The 18,953-nt window shown below is 42.6% G+C and overlaps 1 protein-coding gene across 2 annotated transcripts; it reads left to right on the top strand.

Moving 5' to 3' along the window:
- Positions 1 to 1,139: 1,139 nt before the first annotated feature.
- Positions 1,140 to 15,431, top strand: EPCIP (exosomal polycystin 1 interacting protein). 2 transcript variants are annotated; one of them, XM_074860893.1, is made up of 2 exons: positions 1,140 to 1,204; positions 13,128 to 15,431. In XM_074860893.1, exon 2 carries the CDS (start codon positions 13,199 to 13,201, stop codon positions 13,871 to 13,873), a length of 675 nt encoding a protein of 224 aa, XP_074716994.1. In that variant the 5' UTR covers positions 1,140 to 1,204; positions 13,128 to 13,198; the 3' UTR covers positions 13,874 to 15,431. The 2 variants fall into 2 exon arrangements, with proteins under 2 accessions (XP_074716994.1, XP_074716995.1); XM_074860894.1 differs by lacking the exon at positions 1,140 to 1,204 and adding an exon at positions 7,913 to 8,031.
- Positions 15,432 to 18,953: the final 3,522 nt, after the last annotated feature.

Here is an 18,953-nt window from a genome sequence, read left to right as displayed (position 1 = left end):
AATGAGTAGGTAGGGCTTGAATCACAGTAGCATTTTAGTGTCTAACTTGCATCGGTTTCAGTGATGATAAAATGCCCAAATATCTCTGAATTGGGCCTAAATGACACTCTAAGTCCTGGCTTTGGCCAAATGCCCTTACTGAGGTAACAGCATCAGCAGTTCCCAGAGGGTCTTGGGCGTGTAAAGGCCAGGCATTGTTTTTGAAAAAGCAACAAATATCTTTTCATTTGAATCACAGCAATTCTTACTCTTCGTTCCCTGTAGGTTGCCTGCCAGAGTACCTTTGCCCTGCAGCATGCTGTCTCGTGCTTTATTTAAGATGCTGCTACTGCATTTCCTTGTGAAGCTGCTTATGACTGGCCTGTCCTTCCAAATAATTCCACTGGTTATTCAGGCTAGTTAGTATCAGGCTAGCTGTAGAGATTCTAGTTTTTGGTAGGTACTCTCCTGCCATAACAACATTGTAAACCATGACACAAAAATGTTTTCTATGCTGGATCATGGAGAAGCATCCACAGCGTTTGAGACGTGGTTGAGAACCACATTGTGCCTCTGCTAAGCTGTGATTGAAATTTCCAGTTACTCCTTCCAGCTGGGCAAGCAGGCTTTCAAACCTGATCTGGGTTTTTTCTGTTTTAAAACTACACACAAAGCCCCTGGAAAGTGGGCAGAGCAGAATATGTCCCATGGGGATGGTCAGAGGGGCTCCCCAATTGGAGGGCCAGTGCAGTGCTGGGAGGGGGCCACAGGACTGCGGAGGTCCCATCTCCCTCCCTGTGCACCAGGCTGGCCATCCCCCTGCGAACACGGGTCACCAGCTCCCTCTGCTCCGCTACACCCCAGCTCCCTCCTACAGCAAGCAGGGAGGCCGTCGGTCACCTCAGCATTTCCAGGTGAGCCCTTCGTGTACGACAGTACACCCGATGGCATGGGAGCAGAGAAGGTAGACAGGTAGGGATCCTGCTGCCGTGGTGTTAATGATAGGGATAGACCTTGGACCGCTCTCCCGGTAGTCAGGGAAACGGCATGGGTTGCCGGCCCGTGGAAACATAAAAGAGCAGCAGCGAGTGGGAGAGGAGGCACTGCTGCCTGCTCCGCAGGCTGACCCCGCTCCCAGGCGCAGCCGAGCATCCCCGGCTCGGCAAGCTCCGCCGAGCGGGAAGCCGGGCGGTGGTGAACCCATCCACCAGCATCCAGAGAAAGAGTAAGTCGCTGTCTTTGTTTCGGCTCTAAAAGGTGGGGGTGGTAAAAAACAGGAACATTTAATAGCTTGTATTTTTGTGAATGAGGATGTTTCTCTTCCAGCACAATTATTTCCTTGACAGTAACTCTGTTCCTGGCAGGTATTTTTCTTTCAGATTTGTTGTTTTGTAATCACGGTGAAATAACAGATTCTGCAAAGTTTGACTTTCATATGTTGCAATTGTTTATACGCTGTATCTGTATGCCTTAGATAATAATTAATAGCTCTATGAATAATAACCACAAAGAACAGTGGAATGATTTTGCTCCGTTTTGCAAATACTTCTTTAGGCAAATCTTTAAAGGTGACAGAAGTGTTGGTGGGAATTACTCCAGCTGACAGGAGTGGAGTCATTTTACTCAGTTAAAACTTCCTTGAGAAGAGCACTGGAAGAGGAGGATTGGGGAAAGAGCAGTTAGGACCTGTGTTTTATTCTGTCATTTAATTTAGAAATCAAGCCAGTGATACAGTAAGGACAAAACAAAGTAACTACACCACCTCTATATAGCTACAGAGCCTCAATGGCAATGACAACATCCACTGTCCGAGTGAGCGAACAGGAGCTGAGATACCTGGCACCAGGAGGCCCCATCCAGAGTTTCAGTCTCCAGCTGCTTAGTGACCATTCACATTTCATAACAGCTTTCTGTCATGCAGCTTTCTCCTCTCACATATATTTTTCTTAATTTAGGATTTGAACAACAGAAAATAAAGTGTTAAAGTACACTTTCTATGCCATTTTCATTCATGAAGTAGGCATTATGTTTTGGGCTTGGCAAATCTTTAATTTAGTGTAATACTTAACTTGAACTTTTGTCCAGGTCAGGTTAGAAAGGGCAGTGGGAAATAATAGCAAAAAGTTGCAGTCGAGCTTTCTTTCCTAAAGCTCACTCAGTGTAAATACCCTTGCTTCAGGGAGTAGTTGGTTTGACATTAAAAAAAAGAGAATTTTAAAAGTGGTTTTAAAATGAATTTTAGTACCTCAGTGTTGAAGTGCTCAGCTTGAGCTACCAAGGATAACTCTGGTTTTCAGGCAATGCTGACTACCCATCCTTGGGACACCTGATTTCCCAGAAGGTGTCCCTTTCTGAGGGCAGATAAATAAACAGGGATTTGATTGTGCATACCTTACAATTACAAAAGTACTTGTGTGAAAATGTGATGCACTTGTGCATTGAGCATACAAATTCATGCTTTATGCATGTGTATACACTTTTGGGGTTTTTTTAATATTCATATTCAATTTAAATCACAGGGAGCACAACCCCCCTAACATGGTAGCTTACATACACATGCAGTGCAGTCAGAGTCAGCACCAGTACTGAAGGAAATTTTATTTGCTAAGGCTTATCTTTCACAAAAATAAATAAAATTAGGCAAAAGGCTGGATCGTTCAAGAAGCGAACAAATAAGTTATTGGAAAGTACTAATCTATAATTTAGAGGAGAAATAAGATCTTTTCACAGTGTAACATATAACTGTGCACTCTGGGGTTTCTCTTTAACACAAAGCCAGGACATGATTTTGTATTCCTGACACCTTTTTGGTACAGGGCTCTCTCATAAGCATCAGGACAAGAGTTCAAGTCACTAGTGCTTCCGTTATTTGAAAGCTGCAGAAGGCACTGCGGAGAAATATCAAACAGTCAACAGACTGGAATAGCTGCCTGGTTAGATAGCAACAGGAAAAAACTTGTTTTTCTATAATGCCTTCCTTCTGAGACTCTTAAAGCACTTTATAACCACTGAATAGAAAACTGGGATTTGTAGTCATAGGTTGCAGTAGCAGGCAGGATAGAGACACACTGCCATAATGGCACTGCTAGAAATAAAATTCTGATTTTTCATTTCATTAGATCCAATTTATACCACTTATTTCAATCCAGTTACACAGGCATAATGACAAATCCTTCCTATGGTGCTCAAGTGAGTAAGATATGTATGATCTGCTGCTGCTTTTTAAAGCTGTGCAGAATAGTGCTCTCCTCCCGAGTTGGTAAACCTTTATATCACTTTCTTCTCACTTTTCATTTATGTAAATGCTTATCCTGGTGCAATTCAAAGGTGAATACCCCAATCAGTGTGTGTCACCCTTCCTGCACATCTCCAAGCTGGAATAGCTCCAGGTCCGTTCTGGCAAAGCAAATCCTGCCACTCATCTTGGTCCCCCACCCTTTATTACGAAAAGTGCAGACTGCATGTGTGAAGCAGGTCATGAAAATGAAGGCCTTACACATGCATCCTTTCTTCTCTCTCAGGGTGGGAAATAATCAGGCTGTGGCCTGCCAAGGGTGACCTTCATTGCAGGAAAAAGGGAGGTATCACCATCCCAATTCTTTGGGAGGGTAAGACTTCCTCCTTTCCCTTGTGTTTTCTCCTATTAATCTGCCTCCCTGCAGTTACCTGTCACAACCCCCTCTGCTGCAACATTTGCCTCCAGTATGGACAGAAGCTTTGCATGGAATGGACAGCCTTGATGATTTTGCAGAGGTGTTTTTAGATTAATTGTCTGTCCCAGAGTCTGTGTACACCTGAATACCAAAATACCCATACAGGAACATTTTCAAGGGTCTGTGTGTACTTCAAGTTCAATGCAACAGAATTGCCTATTTTATCTTGCATTTTTATCATTGCTGGGAAGGAATTTGTTCTGCTACGCTTGACAGCACCACTGCTAGAGCACTGGCTGCTCAGCCTAATGACAAGCAGCCCAAGGCTTTTGCTGCACAAGCAAATGCAAATACAGGTTTCAGGTTGCACAGATCACACTGCAGCCTGTAAGTCTGTAGAACGTCAGCTTTTATCACAAAGTTATTTTCCTACATTTATCTGTGGAGTAACTAAATAAATATGGTAAGTGTTTAAACAAAGAGACGGAAAACAAAATACTCTCTCTGCTATCAGCCCACTCAGGGAACTCCTAAAACTTCCACAGACTACAAAGGTCAAATCCAGCATTTTGTTTCCCTCAACGCCCAAGGCTCCCTAGGGCTTCCTGGTTAGATAATGTAGCTATTCTGCACTGAAGACTCAGACTGGACTTACTAAGGGACTGACTCTTTGCATTTTACATAACCCTTTACATTTTCCTGTAATCTTGTAGTTTAACACCTGCTTAGTTCAGCAGATGTTAAAGCTAACCTCCTCCTTTCTCATGTGCATACCTCTCTGCAAATCAGAGATGTTATTTTTTTCAGTTACAATTTAACAATAAAAGGTTTTTTCCAGAAGATCCGATAGGCTTTCAAGCAAATTTTTAGCATTATCTTTGAGGGAAAAAAGAAAAAAAAAAAAAAAGAAAAAGAAAATTTCAGTTTACTCTTTCAAATGCCAAAGAAATTGCACTTCAAAAACCTCCAGTTAGTCACTACGTGAACACAGCACAGCCACCCAACAGTAGCCCTGTGCAGTCTTTAAAAAAACCTCTTTCACAAAAATTTTACAGGTTATACCAGTATTAAATATCACCAAAAGAGTGCACAGATGAAGGCAAGCCTGGAGTGAGCTTTGCTCCTTAGCGTAAGGGGAGCTTGTCTGCACTCCTCTTCCCCTTGGCTCCCTCCCTTTTTGAGATTTCTGCATGGCAGGCGAGTTATGCATCATCCCCAATAAGATCAGCCCAGTTAAGCTGCTGTACCTACCTCCTTGCTGCCACCTTCACTGTGAAATACAATGTATTTTTTTACACATCCCTCCCATACCTGCCTGCAAATAGGAAAAGAAAGAGGCAGTCTTCATAGCTCTTCTAAAAGCTCTTGGTGTTGTCCAGCCTTTCACGTTATTTTGATCTAAATTGGGTGGTTTTGGTATTCATCCTGTGTACATTACTCAAGCTGCACAAGATTATATGGATTTAAGCTCCTCTTTGCTTAATACAGCACTTTCACATAGGCACATGTTAACACAAGTGATCAATGAGGGGTTTTAATTAGGTTTTTTTCTGAATAGAGAATGGAAGAAAGCACCCTGTGAAGAAATTAATTGTATAGGCTTGGGACTTCCATTGAATAGGATTAACTTTCCTTGAGACAGTAGCATTCTCACACAACAGTCAAAGGCTTTTTATTGCTTTTTTGCAGTTTTCTTAATACACAGATCTGCAATTAGCAAAAAAAAAAAGAAAAAAAGTGGAATGATCAAAGCAAATTCAGAAACCTAAAATGACACTATTACTAAATAAGCATTGAAAATCTCCTTTAGCTCTCAAAACCTGAGAAGAAAAAGGAGTGGGGATGGAATCTTGTGCTAGAAAACTTTTGGGATAACATGTAATAAATCAGTGTTTTCAGTGCTGGAAAGAGATAACACATCTAAAACCATGCATGGCTGAAGCAATCAAACTGGAATAATTTTATGCTGGTACCTATGTCTAACCCAATCTTCACTTGAAAGGCCCCCACTCAGGACAAAAATGAGCAAATCATTTGCTGGATTTAGATCACTCAAAATTGTTTAATCAGAAGCAGGTTACTGCTACCGGAAGCAAGTAAAATTTCCTAAAATCATTAGGATTTTTGTTTGCTGCTAGGCAGAGAAGCCAGCCTCTCTTCTCCTTTTGCTACCATAGAGATCCCAGCTCTGAAGCGGTGGCTGCCTTCCCCCTCTCCAGACCAGCACTGCAGGCTGGAGGGACTTTGGGGCAGCTACCGGGATCTAGTTTTTCTCCAGTTTTTGCATGCAAGGAACAACTTAGTACTGAACAACAAATATTGGACTGGATATAAACCACACAAATCAGGAGCCAAAGCAGAAACAGAATGGGTGTCTCTTCTGGAGAAGCGTTATTCCTTTTCTTTTACTTTCTGTCAAGACATGCCTGTAAAGTTTGCAAAAAACTTGCCCCAGGATCTCAGTTTTGTACTCTTTCTGTATGTTCTGCGCTATTAAAAAGCTTCCTGATTGTTGAGGAAGGCTTCCTACTCCTTCCTTCTCCTTCATGCCTCCAATCCATTTCTGGGCTGCACTTGCCTCTCCTCCACCCAGCCCCTTATCAGCACTTTTCTCCCTTCTTCTCTCTACAGCTGCCTCCTTCACCCACTGCTACCTCCTTGTTCCACCATACAGGCTGCAGTGGTTTTCTCCTCATCCATCTGCATCTGCTCAGTCTGTGCTCTGGGGTTTTGGTATTGTGTCCAGGTACTACTAGACATGCTTTACTATAGACCTATTTAGTTGTTACAGAATTGCTCTTGGTGCTTGGTGCCCTGTTCTCCAAGTATTCAGCTAAATAGACCTGGTTATAACAAAAAGTCCTTCAATTTGGGGTGATGCAAGAGCTTCCCCTCAATGCGAAAGAAGACTTTTCTAAAGGAGTCTATGAGGAAAACTGGATGGTAGCTTTGGACTTCAGGAAGCTTAAATGCCAGATGAAAATCAAGATTATACCAATCACCAAAGCCTTCTTGATGATTAACATCTTCAGGCCAATTAAGAATCTCTTGAGCTTGAACATATCCCTCTTCCACCTCCCCATTTCCCAGAAAACCCTTGCAGTGGCAGAGTTTCTATCAGTACTCTTTTTCTAATCGCTGAATCTTTCCCTTCTGTTACCTGAACTGAGGTATCTCTTTGATTCATAGAAACCAAAATCCACACTTCAAAACCTTTCTGATGTGTTTTAATACAGTAATTGGAAGGTAACCACTGGGTAAATACTGTCAGCTGTTTGGAGGAGAACTGGATCAGCTACGAGTAATTCCCATGGCATAGTGGTACTCTACCACTGCTTAGTGAAGTTGGGTGACTGCTTACCCAGGCATAAGAAAAAGCAGGCATAAGAAAAGACCTCTGGGGCAATACAGTCTAATTACTATTCAAGGCACTGAGTCATTCTCATACACTGATTTAATTTTTCACTTCATTCTCAAATACTAAATGCTTACCACATTGTGACTCTGGACAGCAAGGTGGTGTGGGGAGTATGACTCAGCAGCTATTTATCTACTAGTTTTACTTGCCTCATGTTTTTTCCACTTCTAATTGTATTTCCAAAACCAGACTATGTAAAGATGGTAGGGGAAGGAAAGTAGGCTTTACCTCCAATTTACCTATGCAGGGGGTGGATTTGTCGAAGGTTGTAGTTTCAGTAACAAAACCTGACCAGTAACTGATAAAAGGAAACGTTGCAATCACAATGCATAATTTCAAAACATTGTGTAATTGTTAGCTGACTGTATGAGACCAACTTAGAAAAAGTATCAGTGCAGTTGGGTGAAGGGCATGTTATTATATCCCACCTATGCCTCATTTGAAACATGGCTGTTTGGGATGTTGTTAGAAATAATACCACTGTGAAGAAACCATGATGTTAGAATAAACCACCATCAGTTTGGACAAATTATTTCTTTGCTGCATTGGACAAAGAGATGAACCCAAGGTGCTATTACTTCTGCTGGAGGTCATCTTGCAGCCTGGTAGAGCTCTAGATCTTTTACTCAAAAACTTAAACCAAACATTCAGCAACAGCAACAAGACTCCAATAGCACATACCACATTTAGGCTACAGAGCCATTTTGTGTTTTAATCAAAACATATTTATCAATCATCTCGCTGCAACTGGTTAATGAACAAGTTCAATCACTTCTGTTATGAAAATGTGTTACCATTTTTATTACCCTGCTGCTTTCAAGGACTGATGAACATTGGCTATAAGGCTGGACAAGAATGACTGCCTAAAATAGCTGAATTGAACAATTATACGGAAATGAAATGCAGACCAGCTCCTTTTTACCTTGCGCTTCTGTAGACAAAGGAGTTATTCTTTGCACCAGAACAGATGCATAAAAGCAGGTAGGTTTTGGTTACCCATCTGTGAGAGAAGAGCATGCAGATAATTTGCCAAGTTCAGATTTGAAATACCATTCTTGTTTCCTGAGTTCAGCAACGTTCTAGTATAAACTGTAAAGCTAAAACATGCTCATATGATTTTTACAGGACTGCTATACCTGCTATGCTATGTTATGCAGGGAAATGTCAAATGGCTTATGGAAACAAGTTGTAAAATCCACTGTGTCAGGTGGCTGAGTAAATAGCTATAGATTTTAAAAGTTTTAAGTAGAAGCAACACCCATAGGTGTTTTCTTCATAACTGTATGATAAGCCTCCTTTTGCCAAAGTTAATAGCATAGTAGAAGAGTAAGACATAGACTGAGTCTGTTTGGTTGTTTTATCACTGAAATGCTGTATCCTAGCCATAATCAAGGAAGAAGGCTGCAGAGCTAGTTGAACACATGCATAGTAAATGCATATGAGACTGTTGCTTAGTCTCTGAATATGTACTGATTATATTGGAAGTCTAGCTAAGCTTGATTTGAAAATTAGGGAAGAGAAGAAGCATACCCACCAATTTTCTAGAAAATTGTATGGAAATTCTTGACATTTAGCATGATCTGATGCATTCTTTGGGTTTCTATAGGTTATATCTAAAAATATTTTAGTGAGTTCAATGGATCAATTATCTTTGTTAAGGGGATTGGGTAATCCTCAGACAGAGAGCATGGTGGAAATATGTATCCCACAGCCCAAATTCTCCAGTTTTCTGAAGATACTCCATCATTTTTTGTAAATTTGGAGATGATGGAGAACACAGACCCACAACAGGGAAGAGAATCACCCCAAATTTCCTTCAGCATCATGGCAATTTACAAAAAAGGGCTTTTGTGTGTCTCCAAGAGCCCTACTGAAGGCATCTTTGCATTACAAGCAATTCAAAATATAAGGAATCTCTGCAAAGAAGGAAGATTTTTGAAAATAACTGTTAGCTTTTGCAACTTCAAAAGTACTTCCTGAGAGACAGTTTATTCTTTGTGTAGCTCACCATCACATCAACACACCAAATTAAAAAAAACATTAACAATTCTATGTTTCAGTCCTTTCAGTGGTTAAACTCAGATCACCTCAACCATTTTGCTTCATAATAACAAGATGTCATCCTGCAGGTATATACATTCAGGCCCTGGCCCTGTTTTTCAGACCTATGCTCTTCTTTGATTCTCCTTTTCCCTACATCTTCTACCCTGGCAAACTCCTGTTCCTCAACTTTCATGTCTGTGACTTTTGCTTCATATTTTTTTTTATCTTCCTTACTGAAACTCAGACTCTTCTGAGCCACTCCTAGAGAAGACAAGCTAAAGACATCTCCCCAGACTTTTAGTGAAAAGAACCTCTTGCTAAGTTGTGACCTCTTCCCTCCTAACAGTGCCTTGACAGCAGTAATAATTCAAAAAGATACAACTCAGAGCCATCGAGCTAGTGCAGATAAGTTTTATCTATGCTTTATCTTGCTTCTTGCAAGGCAGCTCCCCCCACCTCTAAAAATTAAAGCCAACCGTTTCCCAAGCCAGTGCAGGCAGCAAAATAATTTGATTCAGAGCCATATAATGCACATTTTTCTGTAGATAATTGGTAGATTAAGTAAAGGTGCATTGCAGGTGGCTTTGACACTTCACAGACAGACAACCTGCAACATATATTTCACTGCTTGCATATCACTCACCAAAACCACACAGAAACTAAATACCAAGAACTGAATTGACAGGAATGTTTCTGCATTGCAGGGAGCAGAAGAGGATAGCAAGTATTTCTGGAGATAACATTTCCTGGAATGCCAAGATTTAGAATTTTGTTTGGATTTTGATGGACAGAGCCCAAATGCTATCAGCTCAGCTAAACTTGAAAGAGAATTTTCTTTGGTTGGCTGCAAGACAGTAGAGAACTAAAGGTTCTCCACTCTTCAGGTACTGAAAAAAAGAAAAAGAAAATAAATAAAGAGCTAAAACTGAGGAGGATGCATCAAAGTATTTTATCTAATGTTTTATGACTATGAAGTCCTCCTTATGTGGAAAAAGCAGTATCACCCCTTTTGATGCAGGTGGGAGTTTGAAATGCAGAAGTGCTGAGTCTTACTGAGTAAAATCAATTTTACTTAGTTCAAACTCACACCGTTGACATTGTCTAGGAATTCTTCTTGCAACTATTACCTCCAAAACAGATAAATCCAAATAATTTCACTGAGTTGTGAAACAGTGGTGATATTACAGATTTCTGATTTATCACAACTGCTAGCCACAGTTAAGGGCTGAGAAAATAAGCACAGTATGGAGATTTAGTAATAGGATTTTCTTTGTGATGCATGAATAGATGCTTAGATACTGGAGACCAAATTAATTTAGCAGTAATGATACCAGGACAGCTACCAGTTGGATGAGTCTGACCTTTGAAGTTAAACTTTAGCTAACAGTTGGACTGGTATTTCTGGTATGTTCCACAACATGGATTAAATATTTGATTTAAGCATTAAAATGTCTGTATCCTTCACTTAAGAAAACAACATACTAAATTTAGGGAGTACATACAGAATTAAATCATGTTTGAGTCAGTCCACGTACATTTACACTATATATACCTTATCTAAGAATAATAATATATCTAAAAATAATAACATAATCTGTCAGACCAAATATCCATCTAGTCAAGTAGCCATCTCCATGTACAGCCATAAGAAGGTGCGTAGGAGAGATTTCGAATAGGACAAAAACATGTGATACTTACATGTGATATTTTCTTTGCCTCCAGTTATTTTCAGCACGGGGCCTTCTGTAGCCAGGTGTGGTGCCTGTGTACACGATAACTGCAGTGGACTTCTCCTCACTGAACTTACCCAGTCCTGCCTTGAATTTGTGAAAAATTTTTGTGCCCCCAACATCCTTTGCTAAGGATCAACAAGTCAGCTATGACTCTACTGGTTTTATTTGAGATGTCTTACTCTTGTTCTTGGAAGAAGTAGTGAAAAACTGGTCTTTACCCACCATCTCCATGTTATTTGTGCTGTTATAGGTCACCACCATATCCTACCTCAACCATCTTTTTTCCCACCTAGAGTCCTACTTTACCTAGTCCCATCTTACTTAAAGGGAAGTCCTTCCATATCTCATCACTCTTGTTGCTCTTCTCTGAACTCCAGTCTTTCCTGAAATGGTGGGATCTGAACTGCACACAGCAGGCAAGTGTCAGCAAACAAGTTATTTATGCAGTAGCTCAACAGCACTGTCTCTTTTTTCCCACCATTTTCCTATTACATCTTAACAATTTAATTACTTTTTGACTGCTGTGAAGCAATAAGCTGATATTTTCATGGAACTGTCTATCACAAGCTAAAGATTTCATTCCTGGAAAGGATCTGCTGGTAACGTCTGGCCCAGAGTCCACCATTCTTAGTGCAGATTTTTGCCCCATGTGCACGTAACTTTCCCTTTTCTTGCTTTTCCTGTGGATGGCAAAGACCTGGTCATTTACGAACTATCACAGTTTCCACAGATTAACTAACGGAAACCAAACTTCAAAGAAAGAAAGGTGGACTAGGGGACTATATCCTCTATAAGTGAGAAATGTGGAAAGCAGGACACAAACTATTCTGTCAAGATGCAGTTTTGTAGGTTTTTAAAAATTAACATTAGTCAAAGAACTCTCTCACTTGAATTTTCAGCAAGAATTGAGCTTGGTAAACTACCATGCATATGATAGTGCTAATGACCAAGATAACTTTAGTGTGCTCCTGAAGACATTTTCTTTTAATTGTCTGTTAAACGACCATGAAGTTTATAGCAGAAGATTCCACTCCCTAATGAAGGAAGATTGAATAACAGACAAAACCAATTTGTGTTTTTATTATAAAGACTACTATTTTCATGTTTATCTGGCATGTTTTTCCAAAAATGTAGGTGTAGTGCTGTGTTTTGTGAGTGCTGGAGACATGCATTCTGGACATGGATCAATCTTTCCACATGCTAATTCTGTTCCAAATTCTGCCCAGTGCATGCTCTACTGCTGCCTTCACTAGGACTTGCCACCTTTGGTCAAAATTTGGCTCTAATGTCTCTTGGTGCTTCAAAACAATTACAGTCAAATCAGACAAACTTTCCAACATCTTATAATTTGTGTTGAGAAATGGCATTCTGCATCGTTGCTTGTACCATAATCTAATAATATGCCAGGAGTATCCAGATGCTTCTGGTAAGATCCAACCCTGCTCTGAAAACCAAGGGGCTGGTAGCTGAGAATTCAAAAGTCCCCACCAAATGCTCCCAACCATTTGAGGCTGGGATGGAAACTTGCTCCATTGTCATAAGCATGCATGGAAGGTGCTACTTTGCTTTGTCAGGGTAAATGAAGGGGGGCAAAGCAACCAAGAAAGTCAGGATCTATCCTAGGCTAGTTGCTGTGCAGAGACACAGCGAGAGATGGTCCTTGATCCTCAAAACTTACAGGCTAAGGCTGGAGCACACATAGCTTCATATGGATGAAAAGCAGGTTTTATCAGCATACCAGATAGCTGTGGTGCATCCAGTAGTGCTTCCGCCCTTAACCACCCTTTCTTTCTTTCCCTCTGCCCAGTATATCCCACATTCAGTTTAAAGGGAAAGTTATCACAACTCTTACTTAGCAATTCAAGTGTAAAACAAAACACTTGTCTTTAGCCCTTCTCAGACTGCCTCTCTTGGTGAAGTGGAGCATGGAGTCATTTGTCACCGCTATCTGTTGGGAAGTGGACAAAGAAAAGGCAGAAAGCAGAAATGAGCAGGAGGAATCCTGCCTTCACCTTCACACTGGGCAGGCTGAGGAGCTGCCTGGATAGAGAGGAGGGTGTCCAAGCTGGCCCATAAGCAAATGAAAGCATTTAGAGCAAAAAAGGAGTGAAAGAATAATCCCAAACATGAGTCACAATTCATTTTCTGAATCAGTGTAGCTGCACTTCCCCTCTAATGCAGGACAACCTGCTAAACTGCAATATGGTTCTGACTAGATGAGACAGATAATGAGTGGGAAAAGTGAAGTAATAATAACCATTGAGTGGTCTTTAGTATAATAAAGAAATTGTTTCTCCTCAGTAGGTAAAGCCAAGTGATATAATTCACTGAAGTAAAAGAAGGAGACACCTGGCAGCTTGGCACCACTACTAATGAAGCCTATAGCCTTCTCTACTTTCACCTTTTGGCTGGCTCTCATTCTGGCTGGCTTTTTTAGCATATGCATCACTGGCAGTTTTGTGAGAAGTCAGAAGAACCATACGCTAATTTTCACCAAGGAAAACACAATTCGCAACTGCAGCTGCTTGGTGGATATCCGTGACTGTGATTACTGCCTGGCAAACTTGATGTGCAATTGCAAAACAGTGCTGCTTTCTACCATGGAAAAAACTACCTACAAAAGCCACCTGACCATTTGGTTCACAGACACCTCTGTGCTGGAGATGCTCCTCAACTTCACAAGGGTGTGGGATTTGAAGCTGTCCTTCTGTGGCACCACTCCTCTCCCAACAGAATACTTGGCCATTTGGGGACTTCGAAAGCTCCGGGTAAACAAGGTCAGGGGACTATTTGCAGAGCAGAGCATAACCATCCACAGCAGCAGCAACAATGAAAAAGAAGACTCGCTTGCAGTGCACAACAAAGACAGGCAAATGTTTGTATATATTTCTTTCCTGGACACCTCGCTTTTCAATGGATATTCTCTGCTGAAGTCTTACAGTGTGGAAAACGTCTCTAGTATCACAGAGCACTTTCCCAGCCTGCTGTACTCTGATGTTTTCTCAACCTCAGATAACAGGAGCTATGTTGTAACATTCATTTACTGAGTTATTGAACATATTCAGCAGTCAGAGGCATGGCAAACTGCTAAGAAAGAGATGGGAATTCTCTACGTCTCTTTGGTTTGACCAGGAGGACTGTTATGGGATGGACAGTTGTGACTGTGATAGCACTCTACAAGGAGGTGTTTAAAGTAAGACAGACTTGTCAGACTAATTCAGTAAACACTTTCTTAAAGAACAAAGAAAACGTGGAACAACCATTTTAGAAAGCATCAGTATGAAATCTTTTTATATACTGTAAGCTAAGAATTGAAAGCTCCAGATAAATTTTGTTTTAAGGTTCTGCCTCAGACAGAAAAAGACATAACCATGTACCTCCAGTGGTAGAAGAACCTGAGCCTCCCAGACAATCACCTGGGTTAGATGGCAGCTTGGGAGGTCTCCAGTCCAATCCCCTGCCCCAAAGCAGGGCAGCCTCTGGGATCAGACCAGACAGCTCAGGGTTTTCTGCAGTCCAGTCCCGAAAACCCCCAAGGACAGAGCCTGCACCTCACTGACCAACCTGCTCCACTGCCTGCCTGTCCTCATGGGGAAACTTTTCTCCATGTAGTAACCTCAGCTTTCCCTCCACCAAGCTGAGCAAGCCCAGTTCTGTCAGACTTTTCTCACAGTCACATGTGCCAGCCCCTGACCATCTTGGTGGCTCTCTATGGGACCATGTCAGTTGATCCACATCCTTCTTGCACCAGTGGGGCCAAAACTGCATATGCAGTACTCCGTATGCAGTCTAGTAAGTGCCAGGCTGTGGTGGGTTTGTGTGTGGTGGGTTTTTGGTAGCAGGGGAAGGGGCTACAGCAGTGGCCCCCTGTGAGAAGCTTCTCAAAAGCTCCCCCGGCTCCAAGTCAGACCCGCTCCTGGCAGAGGCTGAGCCAATTAGCGATGGTGGCTGCACCTCTGCAATAATGTATTTAAGAAGAGGAACCTGAGAGGGGGTTGGGATTTGCGAGGAGGAGTTATGAGGACACCTATGCAAACACCACTGGCCTCAGTGGAAGGAAGGAGGAGGAAGCGCGGGGAGGTGTGCCACAGCAGAGAGCTCCCCTGTATCCCATGGTGAGATGGCAGGGCCATGCCCCTGCCACCCATGGAGGTGCTTAAAGTAGACTGGGACTCTGAGGGAAGAAGAAGCCCCTGCTGTTGTAGTTTGGCACTGGGAAGACTGCAACACATGGGGGTGACCCTTGCTGGAGCAGCATGTGAATGGCTACATCCTGTGGGAAGAACTCACGCTAGAGAAAGTTCATGGAGGACTGTCTCCTATAAGAGCAGAGCCATGTGGAGCAGGGGAAAGAATGCAGAAGAGTGCTTCCCCCACCTTGGAGGAAGAAGCAGAGAACTGACTGCACCCCCACATTCCCTGTCCCTGTGCTGCTGGGGGACAGAGGTAGAAATATCGGAACAAAACTGAGCCCAGGAAGAAGGGAGGGGTGGGGGGAAAGTGTTTTTAAGATGTGGCAATGCTTCTCACTGTCCCATTCTGTCTAGTAAGTGTTGCTGTTGTTAGTGTTTTGCATTAAAGTGACATTCTTTTTTTTCTTCCCCTAACAAATCTGTCTTTTGCTCATGACTGTAATGGGTGAGCTACCCCTCCCTAGCCTTGTCTTGATTCCCAAACCTTTTGCTTTATTTTCTTCTTCCCATTCTTGAGGGGGAAGGGGTGAGTGAACGGTTCTGTGTGTTCAGTCACACTCTGGGCCTAAACCACAGCACAATACAAGGGGAATAATCCCTTCCCTCTGTCTACTGGCTGTGCCCCTGTTGATACAGCCCACTGCTGTCAGGTTCAAGGGGTGCAAGGTGGTCACAGGTTACTCACACTGGGAATGCTGAGTTGTCCTTGCCCTCTGGTACTCGGTCAGAGCTGGGAACACTCTGCTCGGGCTGGGTGACACAGCCTCTTATGAAAGCAGGGACGGGCTATGCGGGCAGCCTCCAACCTCGGTGCACAACTGACGGTGTGTTTGCGGGATGACCAAGAAGCTGTGTTCTCTGCCAAGCCATGGCACACACCATGGGAAAGCACTGGCCAAGAGGCCACCTGACAGGTGAGACAACACACTCACAAAGGTGTTTTTCCCAGGGAAAAGCCCGTCTCTTGCACGTTGGGTGTGCCCATGCCTGCAGTTTCCCAAATGCAAAGAACTTGACTTCGTCGTTTGCGACAATGGCAAGCTCTGCTCATGTTGTCCCCTGTGAGAAAGGAGAAAGACCCCATCTGATGACTCTCATCTGATAAGGGAGGTGAGGCTTCTGGCAGACATGTAGCAAACAATTTTGAGACGCCTTGTGGGAAACAGATTACTACCCCCAGGAAAACATATGTCAGGACTATTTATATAGCCCAAAGTCTGCTCCTTGCCCATGTCTGCAGGATTTGCCTCCTATGAGATACAAATAAGGCTGGGATCCATCCATATAGTACAATAAAGGCTTTGGAATAGCAAGTCCTAACAGTCATACATTGCCAGCAAAGGATTACATGAAACTACTGGGATAAAATACGTGTACTGAGGGGAATGGCTATCAAGGTTCTGAGGAACCAATGAATTTGCTTCAGCAACTTTAAAGAAAGACTTTTTCTATAATTGTAATCAGTGACGGAGTAGTTTTGCTAGGAAGCAAAACTTAATTATTCAGAATACTTGAATACATGCACACCTTCCATTACTGTGAGCTTTCCCACTGAAATCAACAATGCGGTAACTATTGAACTAATGGGGTCTATTTGCAATTGCAAATTAACAGATTTAAGCACACGGGTATTTGAAGGCTGGGGATTGAACTCAATTTAACTCAGCCAGAGAACTACTAAATCAGCTGTTGTAAAGATGTCGTTTCCTTTGTCAGCACCCTGGCAAAAACCGTAAGCCTTCTCCCCAAATCACAAATATTTCTAGCGATACCTTTCACAATGGTCTCACAGGTTACAAAATGGTTAGAAGCTGGAGCTTTGCTGACAGAGATTGGCGGGAGGAGGTGTTCTGAACACATTACATGCCTGGAATGTATTACAGACCCAGGCAAATAATTCATATTGTCAGCCCAGGAATCCCATGCTCCAACTGTCTGTGCAAGAGTACTAGCCTTACCTTCACAAACTGGCTGCACAGGATAGTGTTGTAAAAAAAAAAAAAAAATAGAGCTGGCACACAAATATATTGATTTCTAAATGTTACCGACCTTCTCCTTAAAATCTGGGAACATCAAACCTAAGTGATCTTCAGCGAATTCACTAACTGAGGCTCTGCTGCCCTCTAGTAACAAACGTGCTGAATAACACTGTACTTCCACATTGCCGTCACAGCAGCGGTTGGCTGCTGTTACTGTTCAAAATTCACACATGCAGCAGTAACTGAGAATGTATGTATTCTGACCTTGTCGGGAAGAAACCATGAGATTAATAAATCCATGTGCTTTCTAACACTGCAAATTACAGTTTTGGTTACTTCTGTCACTGTAATGTTCTGAATAAGGCTGGCGTAAAAGACCTTTTTTTTCCTGTGTCCAAGTAAACACTGCAGAGATTTTCCTGGAATCGGGAAAAAATCCTCCTCTCAATTACATGCGCAGCAGAAGCCCACAGCACCAATATTGCAGTGATCTTTTCAGCTCCCCTGTTCTTCTCCAGCAGATACCAAGAACCTGATTCTCCCAGTTTCAATTTTATATGGCTTTGCCATATCAAAGTACTGCATTAGAAGCTTGCAGAATTTCTTCAGACCAATGGATACAAAACATATTCCACATACGTTGTGAGTTTTATTAGTTTTATTGGTTCATCTGCATGTAAACTACACACAGCAGTATATTAAGCATCACTCTGCAGAAATAAGTATGTGATTTTGTGAATGTTTTAAATCCCAGTATACGGTATGCTTAACCACACTCAACACCCTATGGTATTTGATTGTATATTTATAGCAATTAGTATTTATACATACAATGGTTTCATTCTCCATGTATCAGTTTCAACCTGTATGTATTTGCCAGTGACATATGATTACTGGATATGCCAATCAATGAAAACTGAGGTGATTTTTTTTTGTGTCAGAAAAAAATTGAAATAGGAGCTGTAAATTTAGTTTTCCTTCCTACTAGCAATTGGGAAGTCAATACATACTGAGAACAGCACGAAAGCGATGCGATGCTTTCTATGGGAGATCTTGCTGTGCAGCCGCAGCGAGAGGCTGCAGGAGGCCAGCCAGGCCCCCTGCATCTCCTCCTGGGCAGACTCCCAAGGTGGCTGGCAAAGGCGGGCTGCAGAGAGTTCTGGGGTTGTTTAGTCTGAAGCAGAGGAGGCTGAGGGGACACCTCATCGCCCTCTACAACTACCTGAAAGGAGGTTGCAGAGAGATGGGGATGAGTCTCTTTTTAACCAAGTAACAAGCGATAGGACAAGAGGTAATGGCCTCAAGTTGTGCCAGGGGAGGTTTAGACTTGATATTAGGAAGCATTTCTTTACAGAAAAAGGTTGTTAGGCATTGGAATGGGCTGCCCAGGGAGGTGGTGGAGTCCCCATCCCTGGAGGTGTTTTAAGAGTCGGGTTGACATAGCGCTGAGGGATATGGTATAGTTGGGAACTGTCAATGTTGGGTTGATGGTTGGACTAGATGACCTTCAAGGTCTTTTCCAACCTAGACAATTCTGTGATTCTGTGGCCTTCCTGATGTGGTGGGAAGCCCCTCCAGTTCCCAACACTTGTACTTGCAGAGATGGTCTTCAGAAAGGCCAGTGATCTTTTGGCATCTGCCACCAAACCTGCAGCTTCTATTTTAGTCAACACAGTGGCCACTGAGGCTGACTCAACTGACTTCTGAGAATGCCCCCAGCCCAGATGAAACCCAACCCCAAGGGGCCCTGCACACAAAAGATGCTATTTACTTAGCACTAGCGCAGAAGATCACCATATTATTTGCCCCCTCCAAGCCAGAAGCCAAGATCTCCTCAGGGAGGCCTGGGGCTTTCCGGCAGAGGCCGTGCAGAGACCCGGCTGAGATGACGGCGGCTGGGCGCTGCGTGGGTACCTGCACCCTCTCCGGATACCCGCTGCCGCCGTCCCCAAGCT

Source organism: Strix uralensis, chromosome 2 (genome assembly GCF_047716275.1).
Source record: "Strix uralensis isolate ZFMK-TIS-50842 chromosome 2, bStrUra1, whole genome shotgun sequence".
NCBI classification, from domain to species: Eukaryota; Metazoa; Chordata; class Aves; order Strigiformes; family Strigidae; genus Strix; species Strix uralensis.
This window is presented reverse-complemented; position numbering and strand designations above follow the sequence as displayed.